Source organism: Nanorana parkeri, unplaced genomic scaffold, assembly GCF_000935625.1.
Source record: "Nanorana parkeri isolate BGI_ZX_2015 unplaced genomic scaffold, ASM93562v1 scaffold122, whole genome shotgun sequence".
NCBI lineage: Eukaryota > Metazoa > Chordata > Amphibia > Anura > Dicroglossidae > Nanorana > Nanorana parkeri.
Genome location: NW_017306390.1, coordinates 1,628,725 through 1,645,378, shown reverse-complemented (window position 1 = coordinate 1,645,378; position 16,654 = coordinate 1,628,725). Strand labels below are relative to the sequence as shown.

General features: G+C 42.4%; 1 protein-coding gene across 1 annotated transcript; it reads right to left on the bottom strand.

Annotated features, from left to right (window-relative positions):
• Window positions 1-13,949: 13,949 nt before the first annotated feature.
• MID1IP1 (MID1 interacting protein 1) lies at window positions 13,950-15,296 on the bottom strand. The gene has a single exon (XM_018553509.1). It carries the CDS (start codon window positions 14,814-14,816, stop codon window positions 14,358-14,360), a length of 459 nt encoding a protein of 152 aa, XP_018409011.1. The 5' UTR covers window positions 14,817-15,296; the 3' UTR covers window positions 13,950-14,357.
• Between the last annotated feature and the right edge of the window lie 1,358 nt (window positions 15,297-16,654).

The window sequence follows — 16,654 nt, the reverse complement described above, 5'->3', positions numbered from 1 at the left end:
GGTTTACTCTGCTAGACTTACGGTATATAGAGCAGAGTAAACCTTTATAGGATACAGTGTTTCACTTTTTTTTTCCAACACATCGCACCACAATGTTCACATCCATGGTATGTAACATTAAAAACAACATTTTACCTTTATTAGCCAGAAATGCCTCTTCTGTGCACCCATCTAATCCTGACTCTTAAGGTATGTCCCACCCTGGAGCTTACCCTCATCTATCATCTGACCGTCTAGTGAGAATGCCCTTATTAATTAGTGAAGTACTTTCATTACCATAAGGGCGAGGCATACTGTGAAGTCAGAGAAGTTTGTTTCCTAAGAAGACAATATTGTGGTTGGTAAACAAACAGGCACCCATCGAGTCTGCTCATAAGCTGGGTATACACTGGTAGATTTTCATACAACCTCATCAGAACATTCGATAATGTCATCAGAAACTTGCTGAACATCATTTGAAATTTTGTTTGATTTTAACATTCGATTTTGTAATGAATGGAGTTTCCCAAATGAAAACTGTTTTCTCCGTTAGAATTTCGTTTGTTCGACAAACATTTTTCATCCAGCTCTTTTGATTTTTTTCATCACTACAGTTGAAATCGATTGTTGAATTGCCCTATTAAATATTAGAAAAACAAACTAATATTCTGAAGAAAATTTTTTTTTAAATTAAATTCTAACTGTGTATACCCAGCTTGAGTCAGGATTGCAATGAAAATGTTAAAAGAGCTGACAGGAGTGAATATCCGTAATCTTTACAAAAGCAATCGTGCTGACACTGGCTGCCAGCAGTCCTTCATTCATCTTGCCAGTAAGCAGAGGTTCCTGCAGGATACGGTGGGTATCAGCGCAGGATTGTTCACTGTAGACACGGCGTGTCCCGCAGGAACCTCTGTTCATCAACAAGATGAACGGAAGCTGGCTGACAGCAGATGACAGCTGGTAAATCAGGGATTGATTGTTAAGGAGAAGATCATACATTTTAAAGTAGAAGTTTGGGACAGTAAAATACACTTTTCCCAATACTTAGGCCTCATTCACACTACGTTAACTTGGACCATACTTGCCCGTATCGGGCCATTCCCTGGAGGGACAGGTGCTTTGTGTAGCAGCCTGTTCTTCCCTATGGGAGGAGGTGGCCGTACGCACACCCGAACTGTACATCCGTGCGGGTACGGGTGTCCGTTCTTGGACGCAGACAGGATAGATCGGGTTAGGGTGTGCGTATGACCGCTTACGACCGCATCCTCCCATAGGGAAGAACGACTGCTACACGCAGCACCTGTCCCTCCCGGGAATGGCCCAGTACGGGCGGACATGCCGCACGGACGTGTACGGCCGGAGTTAACACATGTGAATGAGGCCTTAGAGTTAATGTGGGACACTGCAACTGTCACATGTTAGCTCTATAGATTGAGAACTGAGTGATCATGTGACTTTTGATCTTTCAGCTCACGTTCTTCTTTCTGCGGAGGTAGAACACAGTCGCACAAGATAACCATGTTTATTTAGGGATGTGTTGGTGTACCCCAGGGGTAGCCAAACTTTGGCCTTCCAGCTGTAGTGAAACTACAAATTCCATCATGCATCTGCCTCTGACTTTTAGTTCCACAACAGCTGGAGGGCTGAAGTTCGACTACCCCTAGGTTGTATTCAAAACAAATATATCCCCTAGGCTAAGAAATCCCACATATGGAGCTGTCTAGTGAACAAGTACCCCTGGGTTGCACAGATGCCTGAGAATGATTGGATTGTGCCTACACAGCCATCTTCTGGCTTATGTGTAGCTAAAACAACTGTCTTATATTGGATAGAATGAGGAAGGGTTAGAACCTGTGTCAGTTTTTTATTGATGTTTCTATCCCCACTGGAGGGATTCACCCTCTCTAGCTGTTCTGCTGACTCTTGTCACTGGGACTGAAAGTGAGGGAAAATCCGGGATTTTGAGTTGTCACTTAGTCAAAAAGGAAAATCTTCTAAAGGGATTCATGTTCCAGTGACAAAGGTCTAAAAGCGGATATTACATACTCTGGAGATATCTCCTCCTAATTCCTGTTGTATCTCAAGAAAGGAAGTGAAGGAAAATCTCCCCAATGGGACACAGAATTAGCATTCACCTCATTAGCATACTGCAGGTGGGAACTTGCTGGAATTGATCTGGCAATACTGGAATTTTTTTATTTGGTTGCAGGGTCATTAACAGAGTCATTCATTCATAGGTGGGAGCCATGTGCACTGTCAGTGTCACTGGAATAGTATACACACCGTGCACTTGCAGGTAAAAAATGAATAGCAGTCAGTAAAATGTCCCTCAAACTCCGAGCTTTTGTAGCTCAGTTGCTTTTTGGAGCTAGCTACAGAATGGCCAGCTTCAGTACCAACGCATATTATCCAGTGTTCTAATCGCTGGAACACCAGCAATTGGTAGCTTCATAGATATGCAACATAATCCGATACATCAGCAACTCTGTAACTAGCTACAAATCGCCTTAAAGTCATAAACTAAGAGCTTATTTGTAGCTGCTAGTGTGACGTGTGACAAAGTCATAAGCTAAGAGCTTATTTGTAGCTGCTAGTGTGACGTGTGACAAAGTTATAATCTAAGAGTTTATACAAAGCTGCTAGTGTGACGTGGACTTTAGTACTACACATAAAATGTATGTCTACTCAGTAGCATGAGATTAAAGGAGAACTATGAGGTGAGTGAAATTCACTCATCCCCATAGTTCGAGCCGACGTGTGACAATGAAACTGTCACACATCGGCTCAATAGATCGGGAAGTGAGCGAACACATATCGTCTCTTGCTCACTTCTCATCTCCCTGCAGAGAGCTGTGACTGTCAGTCACGGCTCCCCGCAGGGATCCCCCCCGCTCTGATGCCCCAGCGCTGATTGGAGGAACGGACGGGGGAGGGCACAGCTGGCTCTGCCTCTAGATAGGCTGAGCCAGCTGTCATTCATGCAGCTGGGTGGATCTCGACAGCATTGTCGGGATCTGTCCCGGCTACGGCGGTCTCAGTATACCGTGAGCTGTACTAGCATCCCCCCGTGACCCTTAAGAGAACTATGGGGAAAAACACTTACCCCATAGTTCTCTTTTAATCAATTGTTGACAAGATCTAATTTGCAAAAGAGCTGAAATCAATTTGATCCAAATAAGGTGACTGTCAAAAAGGGCTTAGACCAGACATTGTAGGGTGCATTCACACCAAAGTCAGAAGGAAATCGCAAGTCACCGGAGGGTACCTTCCGATTTTCTTATGATCCGCTGCTTTGTGATCCCCTTTGCGATCCGTTTTGCGAACAGATGCTAACGGAAAAATGAATGGGTGTGAATGCGGCTTGTTTACACCGAATCCATTGTGTTACGTGCACTAAAACAAGTAGTGCATGTTCTACTTTTATTTTTTTCAGAGCAATGTAACGTAGCAAAACTGTGTGAACTAGTTCCATTCACAGCCATTCATTTTTCACATTCTTTGAAAAACAGATCGCAACGCAAAGGATCCAGCGTGAATGGGCCCTAAATGTCTCCGCTACTGATACCGTTAAAGGATTCAATATACTGTACATAGGTAGATTTTCTCATGAATATTTGTACAAAAAAATCCATCAGAACGTTCAATAATACCATCAGAGGCTTGGCGATTGTCGCTCAAAATTTTGTTTGATTTTGGTTTCTATTTAACATTTGATTTTGGAATGAATGGTGTTTTCCGAACAAAAACCACATTGACTGTGCAAATTTTGTTTGAGTGAAAAAAAAATTCCAACATGGTCCTTCAAATTTTTTCGCCACTGTGGTCAAACTCGATCATTGATTTCACTGCATCAACAATTCTGAAATCAATTTTGTTCGTTTGTTCGAAATTCTAACTGTGTATAGCCAACTTGTGTACTCTTTATACCTATATTCAGGGTGTAACATAAAACATAGTCACATCGCAACCCCTCCACCCCTATGCTGCCCCCTGTACTTACCCGAATCGAGGGGTTCTTCTCCCAGCAGGCTGTTCCCTTTTTTTTTTTTTTTTTTAATGGTGTGGTTCTGTTTGGCTCTGTTTCCCCACACAGCCCTTTGGCACGGCAGAAGGACTTGTATTTCTTTATGTGGTGAAGTCAACACACCCCATTTATAATTCATTCATTTTTCCTCCTGTCCATGTTACTGACTGTCTGTACCTTGTTAAGGTGCCCATACACCTTACGATTAATCGGCCGATTAAGGGTATGCGATCGCGTTTTCGTCCGATATTCATAAGGTTGATGGGCAGTGTACAACCGCAAATACTGTACAATCGATCGACTTTTGACTATCCAGCAGGTTAGAAAACTTTGGTCGATCGTACGATTTTCGCAAAGTTGGTGGCATTTCCGTACGTCAATATTCGTACGATTTACACTGCTCATGCACGAATGAAAATACGTGTGGCCGATTACTGCAATTCGTCCAGGTGCTTTTTTTAAATTACTGCTGATTGAACCTTGCTATAATCGGGGCAGGATGGGGCCGCCATACGAAAATTGTACGAAAAAAGTTTTGTCCGATGATCGCAAGGTGTATGAGCAAGGGATAGCCACTGCAAGACAAATCTGGGGGAGCCAGGGCAATGCACCTGTGATTCACTGATCGCGTTTGCAATGCTTTACTGGTTCCAATGCAAAAAAATAATGAATGCAGTCACTGTTGGCAGTCACTGAAATTTTCTTATAGATGCCGAACAGCAGTGAGTGAATAGCCGAATGCTGCTGAGAAAACGATTGTGTGGAGCTAGCAATGACAGCTTGTTCCGCCCAATAGTTTACTATTGGCTATTGCAAATTGAAATAGCCAATAGGAATCTAGCATTCCTATGGGCAAACATTTTTTCTGTGTCAGAATAAAGAAAGAAAAAGCAGTGTTTCTCTCTCCCGGAGACTCCCGGAGCGCCCGGGAGAGTTTGCTGTCTGGAGATCAGTGCCCCTGGTTAGCTGGTAACCAGGGATGCTGATCTCTTTGCAAGTGACCGTAGCCAGCCGTAAGATCACGGTTGGCTCCGCCCTGCTGTCAGAAGCAGGCTGTCGGCCGGCCACTCGGCCAGCTTCGGCTTTCAGCGCGGCTCAGCCGAGCCGAGGCATATGCCTTCGGCTCGACTGAGCCGCTCGGCTAAGTTCGGGAGCTGTACGGGCTATTGTGAAAAGCCCGTGCAGCAGCCCTTCGGTTCTACTGAACCGAAGGGGTCCTGGGGCCGAAGCTAGCTGAAGGATCGGCCGAAGCTACGGCTAGATCCTTCGGCTGCTTCGTGAATAGACCCCAATGTGTTGCTGATAAAATGATTGTCATGTAGTGAGTAAATCTCTGAATAGCAGAACGATTTATTTACCCATATAGCTCTCTGGCCATACATTGTTAAAAAATGTTTATTTCAACCTGTGGGCTGAAGAAAAAAAAATATAACAGATTCCTCCATCCACACTGATAGCAGGTGTACCTCTATCAGATTGGCTGCCATCGCTGTTCGCCCATACATTTTCCATCCGGTTCCTTTGATTTTCTGATAAAAATGATGCAGTATGTAAGGGCCACCTACTGAAAGAATTTTGGCCGGTTTATCAAGAACCGGAGAAAATTTGTGCAGTGTATGGCCAGCTTAACTGGCAAGCTACTCAATTATTAAAAATGTTCTTTGTAATGTAGACCTTAGTGGGAAGAAAAATGAGGCTGTTGAAAGTTCAGCAACCCATATTGACCAGATTTCAGTGTACGGTAGTCATATTGGTGAAAACCGGTTACTATGACCGTACTGCTGTTTGCGTTACTGAAAAGGGCTATGTTTTAATTTTTGTACAAGTGTGTTTGTGTATTTTTGTTTAATGAGTCATGCTTAAAAAACAAGGTGACTAACATCCCCCTTCCTGATCCTAGTCATTTCATAATCAATCTTTCAGCAAATGTCCAGCTGAAAATCCATAAGTAGATAATGTTTCCTAATACAGGAACTGTGTCCAGCCAATTATGGATTTACTTGATTTTGATGAGCCTGGGAAATGTCTGTCTGCATTTGAGGTTCCAGTCCAAGTCCCCTAAATATAAATCCCTGACAATGCACTGTGATCCCTGATGCCTAACGAAAATGGGAGATATTGATTGAAATTATTGTCCAATGTATTCAATTTTAGTGGATAGTGATTATCATGAAATTGTCCAATCATTTAGGGTACAAAGTATAATCTAAATGAGGTGCTATTCAAAGTGCACTGAATCAGGACATGGGAAATCGTCCTAAAAATGCACTAAGCTGCATAAAACGATCACTAGATCTTTCTTTCATTCACGTATGATTATTTCAGAACTCCAGGAAAATCAAAAATGTACCCTTGCAGTGGGGCTTCCCCTGCACTGCAAGGGTTAAGTGCTCATTTTGTCTAGGGGGGTCAAATAAAGCAGATTTACCTACCTGATCCTCGATCCAGCTAAGCTCCCTCTCGGCTGCTAGACCAATCCCCACAGCCTTTTCTCACCTGAGCTCCAGCAGTCTACGGATTGCTGATGTCATCATGTCTTATGCAGGTCCATTGACCTGCATAAGACATGAGGATGCTGAGGAACATTCCATAGCTGGAGCGGAGGGCAAGAGAGGTTATTGCTGACCTCTGCGGACCAAGGATCAGGTGAGTAATGCAGATTTATTTGAGCCCCCTAGACAAAACAAGCACTTAACCGCCACAGTGCGGGGGCAGAGGGTGTCTGTGTATGGCTTTACTGGCATTCCATGTATCAACATATCCTTTCAAATTATATGAATTGTGTTGCTTATGTTAAGAGGAACTTCACCCTTTTCTTAAAAATGACAACAAAGGCAGCTTTAGAAATGTTTAGTAATGACAATCTACAAACAGATACTTCTACAAACAGATACAGATAATTGCCGGCTTTGTATTCTTTGCATACCTTATTTTTCTTTTCCTCCCCATTCTTCTCATGGTGCCCATTTTCACTAAGGGCAAAAAAATCCATCTCTGTTTACTTCCTGGAACATGTGACAGTGCACATCATCTCAGAGGGAAGAAAATGAGAATTTGCAGTTTACAGATGAAATTGCCCTGAAAGGCGCTGGTGATGTAGCCGTCCCAGGATGCATCTCTGAGGAGAGGGTTACATCACCAGTGTCTCATTCAATCAGGAAATGGAAAAACAGTAATTGTACGTAAAAGCAAAAATGTTTTGTTTATCTAATGAATGTAACATGATATCATATCATAGTAGCCTGCAGACAGGAATGGATTTCCCGCAAGGCCAACCGAGGCCCGGCCTCAGGGCAGCAGGGAGTATAGGGGCAGCAGGGGTGTGAAATTCCCATCTGCTGACGGTAGTTGTTTTCTACATTTAACCCTGCTTTGGGCAAGCAGGGCTAAATGTACAGCGGGGAAGCCACCGCTTGTTTTGTACAAGTGATCTCAGCGATGTCACTTGCATGCAGCCTGCATACAGGGGGGCGCATTGAGGAACCTGGCACTGGGGCAGCAGAGAGAGTCAATCAGGCCCTCCTGCAGAGCTTCATTTTCATGTGATCTTTAGTGAAAGGGTAAAGATCTGCAACCGGGACCAAGTTTACCATATTTAATTTGTATTTCTATAGCATTTTGCCCACGGGGACTCAAAGCACTTAGTAAGCAAGGTAGCCATCATCTTCAGCGTGCTCAGTTGAGGCAAATTGCCTACCAGCATGTCTTTTGGACTGTGGGAGGAAACCAGAGTACACCCTTGATAACAAACAAACTTCATGCACATAGTCTCTCGGTCGGGATTTGAACCAAGAACCCTAGTGTTTAAAGGCAAGAAGGGCTAACCACTAAGCCACTATGAAGAATTAACTGAATATGATAGGGATGAACATGGAAGGACGTTGAGAAGTTGAACGACATATTACAAATTCTTGTGCCAGGGCTACTGGAATCATTCAGCTTCCCTGAATGTCATATTTTGCCCTGGAATTAACATTAGCACTATGCATCCAACAGATTTTCTAGGCTCCTGTGTTTCTGTACAGTTACACAATTGGCACTGACAAATATGGCAAAGACCCAGGCATGTACAAGATGCTGGTATCTCTTCTGCTACTGTACAAGGAACCAAAAAGAAATCATAGCCGATCATGGGGCTACATTGGGAGTACTGTAGGGTCCCAGATGATGATCTGCTTATGGCTGGTCGCTTCAAGGGACAGCAGACCCTGATAAGATCAATTTCCAACAGTGGCACTCAAGGATAACATGGATACCCAGTGAACACCCAGCAAAGAAAGAGACTAAAGAACGCAAGATTGCATTCTGGCAAGAGGAACAGTGGCATATGTGGTGTTAAAGTAATACGTATAGATAAAGACCCACTTTGCCTGATTTGCCTGCGAGGTTCTGAAACGTTGCATTTATATGTAATGCTGAAGGATTATCAATAAAGATGATATACTGAAGCAGAGTGGCGTGCAGAGTATATATGATCTAAACTGTATATTGTTGGGCCATCCACCAGTTGTTCCAGCACCCACAGAATTCTGGGGTACATCGTTTTTTTTCTAAACAAGAGCTTTTTGCAGGCTATGTCCAATACTGTAAAGGTGCTATTTAAACTTCCATGTTTTTTCCATAGTATTCATGTGGTGAGAGTGAAGGGGCTTGCTCACAGCGGAATGCATGTATGAGCATTAATGTGCGTTGGCATTCCTTTTAGACACCTTGGGACACATATTTGAAGGACCCCATTTCTTTTGTGCCATTTTTAGTGTAATACTTGTCCTGCCAAGCAATGTTCACATTTAAGTTTTTCAAGAGCAGCTGTTAAAGTGTTTAAATTTACATTCTTTAATAAAACATACAGTCATTACTTCCCTCTGATGTTAATTAATACAATCAAATGTACTATTTTACATTCTAAAATATATTGCTTAACTCCAATGGTTACTGTGGTTGTTTATTATATAATTAGGATGCGTCTAGTCTTATAATGATATTCTATATCCTACCAGTGATCCTCAGCCTCATTAATGAGTATCCAGTTCTTAGTACGGAAACATGAGTCATCAGTATCTATCATTCCCAGCCTGGTTGTAGTGCAACGGATTAGTCAAAGTTTCTACACAGTAATGTGACTTAACAGGTAGTTCCAGTACTACATGTTGTAACCATAATTGCTTTCTAGAATTTAGCATCGCCTACTCAACAACCACAAACTATGGGTCATTGCAGATGAATGTGAAAAGCTTAGCGCTTGACTATGACCAAAGACAGTAACTGGTTAGTTTTCTGTTTTATAAATTATACTTGGATTTAATTATGACCTGTTAAAATAATGATGGGGCATAGAGCTAATTTACAGAAACTGATGGGAATAAAACATACTTCATTGCAACTAATCAGGTGTTGCCTTTATTTTTCCATATCCTGCATTAGAAAGATGTAATTGCGTAATTAGTTTCTGTGATTAACAGCTCCTCCTAATTTTGTGCTAATTTATATTAAAGTACATGTTAAACCTAGCTGAATGGCAATTTCCCATACAACAAAAACAATTGCCCTTTGCCTATTTTTCTACTGTGCTGCAGCCCAGTGCTACTGATCTCCTGCAACATCTGTACAGTCACATATATGCATTTATTCCACCAAAGGCTGCAAGCATTTCTCAGGACAGGTTTCCTTGATGACAACACTGCTCTACTGTATATATGCGTAAAGTAGAACTTTTTTTTTTAGTTTCGGTTACAATAGGGGAGGGTTATAATCACTGTCAGATTCAGTTGCACTGAAACAGCCACTTGCAGTGTCCACTGGAAACGGTGACACCCTATAGCAGGAAGTACCTAAACAAGGATCTTCATGGCAGGATTACCAGGCATGATGTTAATGGAAGCTGCAGTTTCATAAAATTGAAAATGACTTTTCAAATTAACACTAGCAAAGGTGTGTCCATTCATTGAACCGGATACACCAGCATGCAGAAGATTAAATACGATTTTAGTGATCGAGTTCACTTATAATTTAAAGTTCATGTTTACTCAAAGTGTTTACTCAAAGATCCCTTAGCCCCCTTACCCCCCTTACCCCCTCAATATCAGAGTATTAAACTCTCGAACATTTTTTCAATTATAAATCCAGAACAAATAAATATAGATTGCCCAGCAAAGTATTTGTTTTACATTTTTGTCCAAGCACTTACAGTCAAATGTTTCTGAACAGCTCCAACTCTCTCAGCTCTGCTTCCCTGAACTTTCTGTCCAGTCCAAGATAACAAGGGACAGAGCAGTCTCAAATGTTTCTGAACAGCTCCAACTCTCTCAGCTCTGCTTCCCTGAACTTTCTGTCCAGTCCAAGATAACAAGGGACAGAGCTAAACAAAATAAAATATTTTGGCTTGTGTTGTTACAAAAAAACGCATTAGCGCAACACATTAAAAAAGACATCAATGAGCATCAACTCAAGTGCATTCAATGCACGTTAATGGTTGGTAAACATTATGCACATGGTGTGAATCCAGCCTTCATCTTTAAATAAATGGGTTGCCCATACACCACAATGCCTATTTTCACGGACATGCATTTGTTTTAACATAGCACACCACATGGTTTATTTATGTTGTGATGCACTAAAACGCATTCTGTTGCAGTGTGCTGTGTAGGCCTCAGGTGGCATCTCAATGGGTTACATAGGGCGCGATCCCCTTTCTGGCCAGAGCACCCCAGGCTGCTAAGCTCTTAGCAACCTGTGACACTCTGGGTGGCATCCTGCCTAGCTCACTGACATAACCGATTGCCAGGATTGGGAGGCTCTGGCAGTGACATCAGTGAGCTGTGCTGAATGCCAGACAGGGGTACCATGCGCTGACACCACTCCCTCCCTGAGTAACTGCACAGCTAACACCCCACCTCAGTAATGTGCGCTACCAGCACCCCCCAACCCTTGGTCTCAGGTAGTGAAAAGTGTAGGGACGCCCCTGGAGGTGCCATTCAAAAGGTAAAATGCACCACAATGCCCTGAGAACCACACAGTAAAGTGCCCTGTGGTAACCTACCATAAAATGTCACGTCTTGCTGTACATTTCCACAGTGACTACTGTGAATTGACCCTAAAAGAAATGTGTCCCATCTCAAAAACCTCTGATTGTAAAAGCCGCAGAATACTAGTTCCAGGACCACTGAGCTGACACTATTCATCTTCTCTGTGAGTGAAGTCATTGCAGTTAAGATGCAACCTGTGAGATGCAAAATGGCTGCTTCCATCAGAGGCTTCTAGACTAGGTGTTTTGCTCGTTGGGAGAAGGGGAGATTCTGGTGGTACTTTCATTGGAACATGAAAGAACTCCAGGTTTTTTTTTTCTAAATTACCACCCCACTGCAAGGGTTAAGTGCTCATTTTGGTCTAGGGGCTGGGATACAGAAGATATATTCCCCTGATCCTCAGTCATGTGGCTGTGACCACTCACCTCTCCGACTCTGACTGTGGTCATGTCCCTTGCTGTCCTCATGTTTAATGGACTTGCTTTAGAAGTGATGACGTCATGGGTCCTTAGACCCCCAGAGCCCAGGGGAGAACAAGCTGGAGGGACTGGTCTAGCAGCCAAGTGGATCAGGTGAGTATATTGTCTTTATTTTCGTCCCTAGACAAAAATGAGCTACCCCTGGACTGCAAGGGTTAGATTGAAGACATCTTCTTTAAATGTGTTAAGAAATTTCCCGCAGTCCCCATTGTTGGCAGAGAAAAGGTTCTTTGAGTACCTGAAGCCATATGCTTATACATTATAATAATATCCAGTATGAAATAAATTGGATGCACAACACCAGAGATATAGGGGTTGATTTACTAACCTTATAAACACACCACAAACATGTATACACCTCTGTAGTGTGTTCCCTCCCAGCATGCTCTATGGGTGGAATCTAGACACCTTTGTAGTGTGTACACACCCAGCAGGTGTGTTGTGCATGAATTGCAAGGTGATGTTGTGTAAATTAGCTCTACGTTGTGTTGCTTGCGTTGATGAATGCAGGAATGTAAATGCATGAGCTAACCTTTTTTCTCTAAACTGTGAAGCAGCGTTATATATGCATCATGTGCATGATTTTTCCATATATGGCATTAGTGGAAATATGCTTTTAGAGACTTTTTGGTTGATAAATACATTTTGCTGTGTGAAAATCACACACACCTGGTGCGTGCGTGTGTTTAGGTTAGTAAATCACCCCCATAGTGTCCCAAAGCAGATGGTTCATTATAATAAATTAAAATGAGATTGTTTGCTGAGAGAGATGTAGAAATAAAATAGCTACCAGGGATAGTGGCAGGTTTATTGATATGATCCCTGAATGTCCGTAGAAGTGCCCCTGGTCTTCAATCATAGACATTTGTACCCTAAAATCTATTTTAGTTTTTTTTCCCCCACTTATGCCTCTAAAAAACACTAGTGTAAAGATGTCTGCAGTTCAGTTCCCAGGTCTGCACATATGCGATAGCCATTAAAATGGAGTCCCACTTTCCTTGCTGAATTTTATTGAATGCAATCTTATTGGACGAAGGAGGGAATGAGAAGGAGTGGGGATCCCAAAAAACTATACAGTTCCCAAGAGGTATATGAAGACAGCAGGTGACTCAGCATAGCAAGAACCACCAATAATACTTTATCTCTGGTGGGAGGACTTGACACTTTAAAATGTTGTATGTATATCTCTATATATTTATACATCTTATTATTATCATCATTATTATTGTTATTTGTATCTATTTATGTATTTGTACACGCGACTTAGCAGTTGTGTGTATTTCCTTATGACATCTGACATTTGAAGTCTTTAGTATGTTCTCAGTAGTATGGCAGGTCTAGGCAAAGGGAGTGTCAGGTCCTAGCTTTCTTTCTCATGGCAATGCTGCTTTACAATGAGTGCACAGCCATGGATGCCAGCTAGTCATCTGCAATGAGTGCTACTCTCATCCTGGCACTATATGGATATTTGATAGGTGTGAACATTTTTTGTATACTATACACAATATATAAATATTAATGCACACACACAACTATTTACGGTGTTCTGGGTTCATCTACAAAGTGTCCAACCAACCAATTACATTAAAACACATTGTGCGATTTATTAAAATAGAATATGAAACAAACAAAAAAAAAAAGGCTTCATTTCACTATTTTTTACTTTGCATATAACAAGGAACCATTCCACATTATACCTAGATCGGGAAATGCATCATATAGTTCCAAATTATTAGGAATCGTTAACAGTCTGTAAGTCATTGGCTGGACAGCCTCAGGTGCCCGCTTGTATTTTGCTATGTTACACCATGCAAGACAATGAGAAACGCCTGCTCTGGATGACACAAAGAAACATGTAGCTGAGGACGCGTTGAAAAGACAGTGGCGCTGCCTTGTCTCCCATCCACTGACACAGCAGAATAAAATACAAGCTTATCTACAGTGCAAAATACATATGTACATATTATTAGTTACAAAAGTAGTGCAAAATCATGAAAGGCTGATGCAATCTGCTGTAGAATTTCTTCTGCGGCACCCCACCCCTCCTCTGCCCTTCACACATCACCCAACCCTTCTAGTAGCAGAGCACATATCTATACGGATTTCCCTGTCTTTCCGCTTGCTGATAGTATCAAGCGCTTCACTAATTAACCCTATGTAGCCCTACTGACATTTAGCACAAATAATGCATTAAAAGGATCGGTCCGTGCATCATTATGCCAAGTGCCGCTAACAAGCGTATGCCAAAGAATTTAAAAATGAACATGCGAAATGTCTAATTAGGTCAGCATAGCATGATGACTTAGTGGTTAGCACTTCTGCCTTGCAGCACTGGGGTCCTCAGTTCATATCCCAGCCATCAGGTTCTCCCGTGTGGTTTTCCTCCTGCACAGTCCATGGACATGCTGTTGGGGTTCATTAGCTCCTGACTAAAAAAAAATGGCCCTAGTTTGATATTCTACTGAGTGCACCCAAGATGGCTGCTTCACCTCCTATCTGCCCCAAAACCAATTTGCTTAGAAAAGAGCTATAGAGATATTAATGAATTCATAGCATTGGGCAGTGAAAGGGTTATCCAGGGCTGTGCTAGATTGATTCTTAGTCACTGCACCTTAAAATATTGATGAGAGGTGTAGTACAGGAATTATCCTCCATCATTACATGGTTATGGCCGTGAACCCGATACCAGAATGCATTAGACTTAATATGATCCCTGACTCCCTCTTTCCATGTTAATGGTACACACTCACCCTCTTTAGCAAACAAACATCGACATAAAAAACATGTTAAACAATAACCCGGCCCATCAAATAATACACATCTAAATAATGTAATAAGCCACTATTGTCAATGTCCCCAGCTGCCAAATCCGATTTCTTCTTTATATCTGTTGGTGAGGAGGTTGGCTTTCCTGGTGAGTTTGCTGAGCACTGTGTGAAGTCCAGTGAGATGGTAATGGAACTGTTTTTCCAGATCCTCCTCTCCATCTGCATCCTCCAGCCGGCTGATATCCATAGAGCTCACTTTGTCCTTTTTGCGCTCGTCTCCCTGCAGGATTCCCCATTCGATGTCACTCCTGATGGATTTCAGCAAAATGTAATAGCCGTGCATGTCTCTCCTCGCAAAGTAGTTGGCAGCCCCGATGCTGTTGGTGACTTCGTCCTTCACCTCCATTTCGAGGGGCAAGTCTCTCAGCAGACTGGGCACCATCACCGTCTGGTCCATGTTGTTCACCGCCCCGATGAACCTATTCATGGCATTGAACAAGGAGTGCTTCTGGTTGTACGTATCAGATATCTGCATCATTTTTGCAGCGCGATGTGCCAGTGATAAATCCCGAGCAGGTGAAAGCACAAGAACCACCACCACCACCAATCTACTCCCAGGTGTCACAATCCGCTTTACTGGAGATGGCGATCAGCGCCGCAAACGTACAAGCCAGATAAGCTGCTTTATATGTGCATCTCCCGGTGTCAGCTCATCGGCTGTGCTTCTGTTTCCTGGCAGGTAGCTTGGCTACTTTAGCAGGGAGCTTTTCTCAGTAGTGACTGCTTTCAGTGGTTGCAGCAAGTCTCCTTTACTTTATCATGGAAATGACTTAAGATCAGAGACAGTGTGATAGTAGGCACTCCTTTTTTTGTCCCATCCACATGCACCAGGCAACCGGCTTCTTTTCAGTCCCAAGCACAGTATATATACCCTGGAAGAAAAGGTGTAGCTGAAAGTGCCACCCCCTTGCAGTATAGCAGGATAAAGCCGGTTCACATATCTGAATGACCGAGAGTAACACAGGCTTTAGCTTTGCCTAACATGGAAACCCCTCCTACTTTCTCCTCTCCTCACATCCAGGCAGGTCCCAGCTGCCCAGTAAGAAGATCAGGCTGTTGCCTGGCAAACCCCCCTACGCCTTGCATCATGCACAGTTACAGACAGTCACCTCACAAAAGCAGAAGGAAGAGATGCGGGATGACTGAACGCAGCTATATGTGATCTATGCATAGCACATATATGTGCATGATCTATACATAGCACATATACATGGATCATCTATACACATCACATATATGTGGATGATCTATATACATCACTATGTACAGCACATATATGTGGATGATCTATACACATCGCTATGTATAGCACATATATGTAGATGATCTATACACATCGCTATGTATAGCACATATATGTGAATGATCTATACACATCGCTATGTATAGCACATATATATGGATGATATATACACATTGCTATGTATAGCACATATATGTAGATGATCTATACACATCTCTATGTACAGCACATATGTGTAGATGATCTACACACATCGCCATGTACAGCACATACAAGTAGGTAATCTATACACATCGCTATGTACAGCACATATGTGTGGATGATCTATACACATCGCTATGTACAGCACATATATGTGGATGATCTATACACATCTCTATGTAAAGCACATACAGTATATGTAGATGATCTATACACATCTCTATGTACAGCACATCTATGTGGATGATCTATACACATCTCTATGTACAGCGCATTTACAGTACGTAGACAAGCCATACCTCTATGTGTACAGTGCATGTGTAGATGATCTATACATCTCTATGTACAGCACATCTATGTGGATGATCTATACACATCTCTAGTGTCATCTTGCCTAGGGTAGCCCCAAACCAGAATACACCACTGCTGAGGGGGCCGGCAGGAGTAGAGATCAGGTAAGTAAATCTAATTTACTCTACCCCCTAGACAAAAACATGCAGTTAACCCTCGCATTGCCGGGGTAGCCCCACAACAAAGGTACTTTTTTTGTGCGCCCAAAGATGGGCTTTAACACAAGAAGGAGGAAGGGCACCGAAGGCAAATATTACAGCAGACAAAAAGCTAATCATTTACTATAACTGTTTACAGGGAAGTTATACTCAAACACAAAATGGACTCAGATTACTGAGTATGTTACATTAGCAATAGAGACCAAACTGTAAACAGGTATTTCGCTATAATGGCTCATGAACACAGCAGTATGTTATGGGCCCATTCACACAGCTGTGTTCAGTAATCTTGCACTGCGTTTAGCTGTGTAAAATCAAAGTAGAAAATTCTGTGTCAATGTGTCAGTATTTGGGCGCAATTTT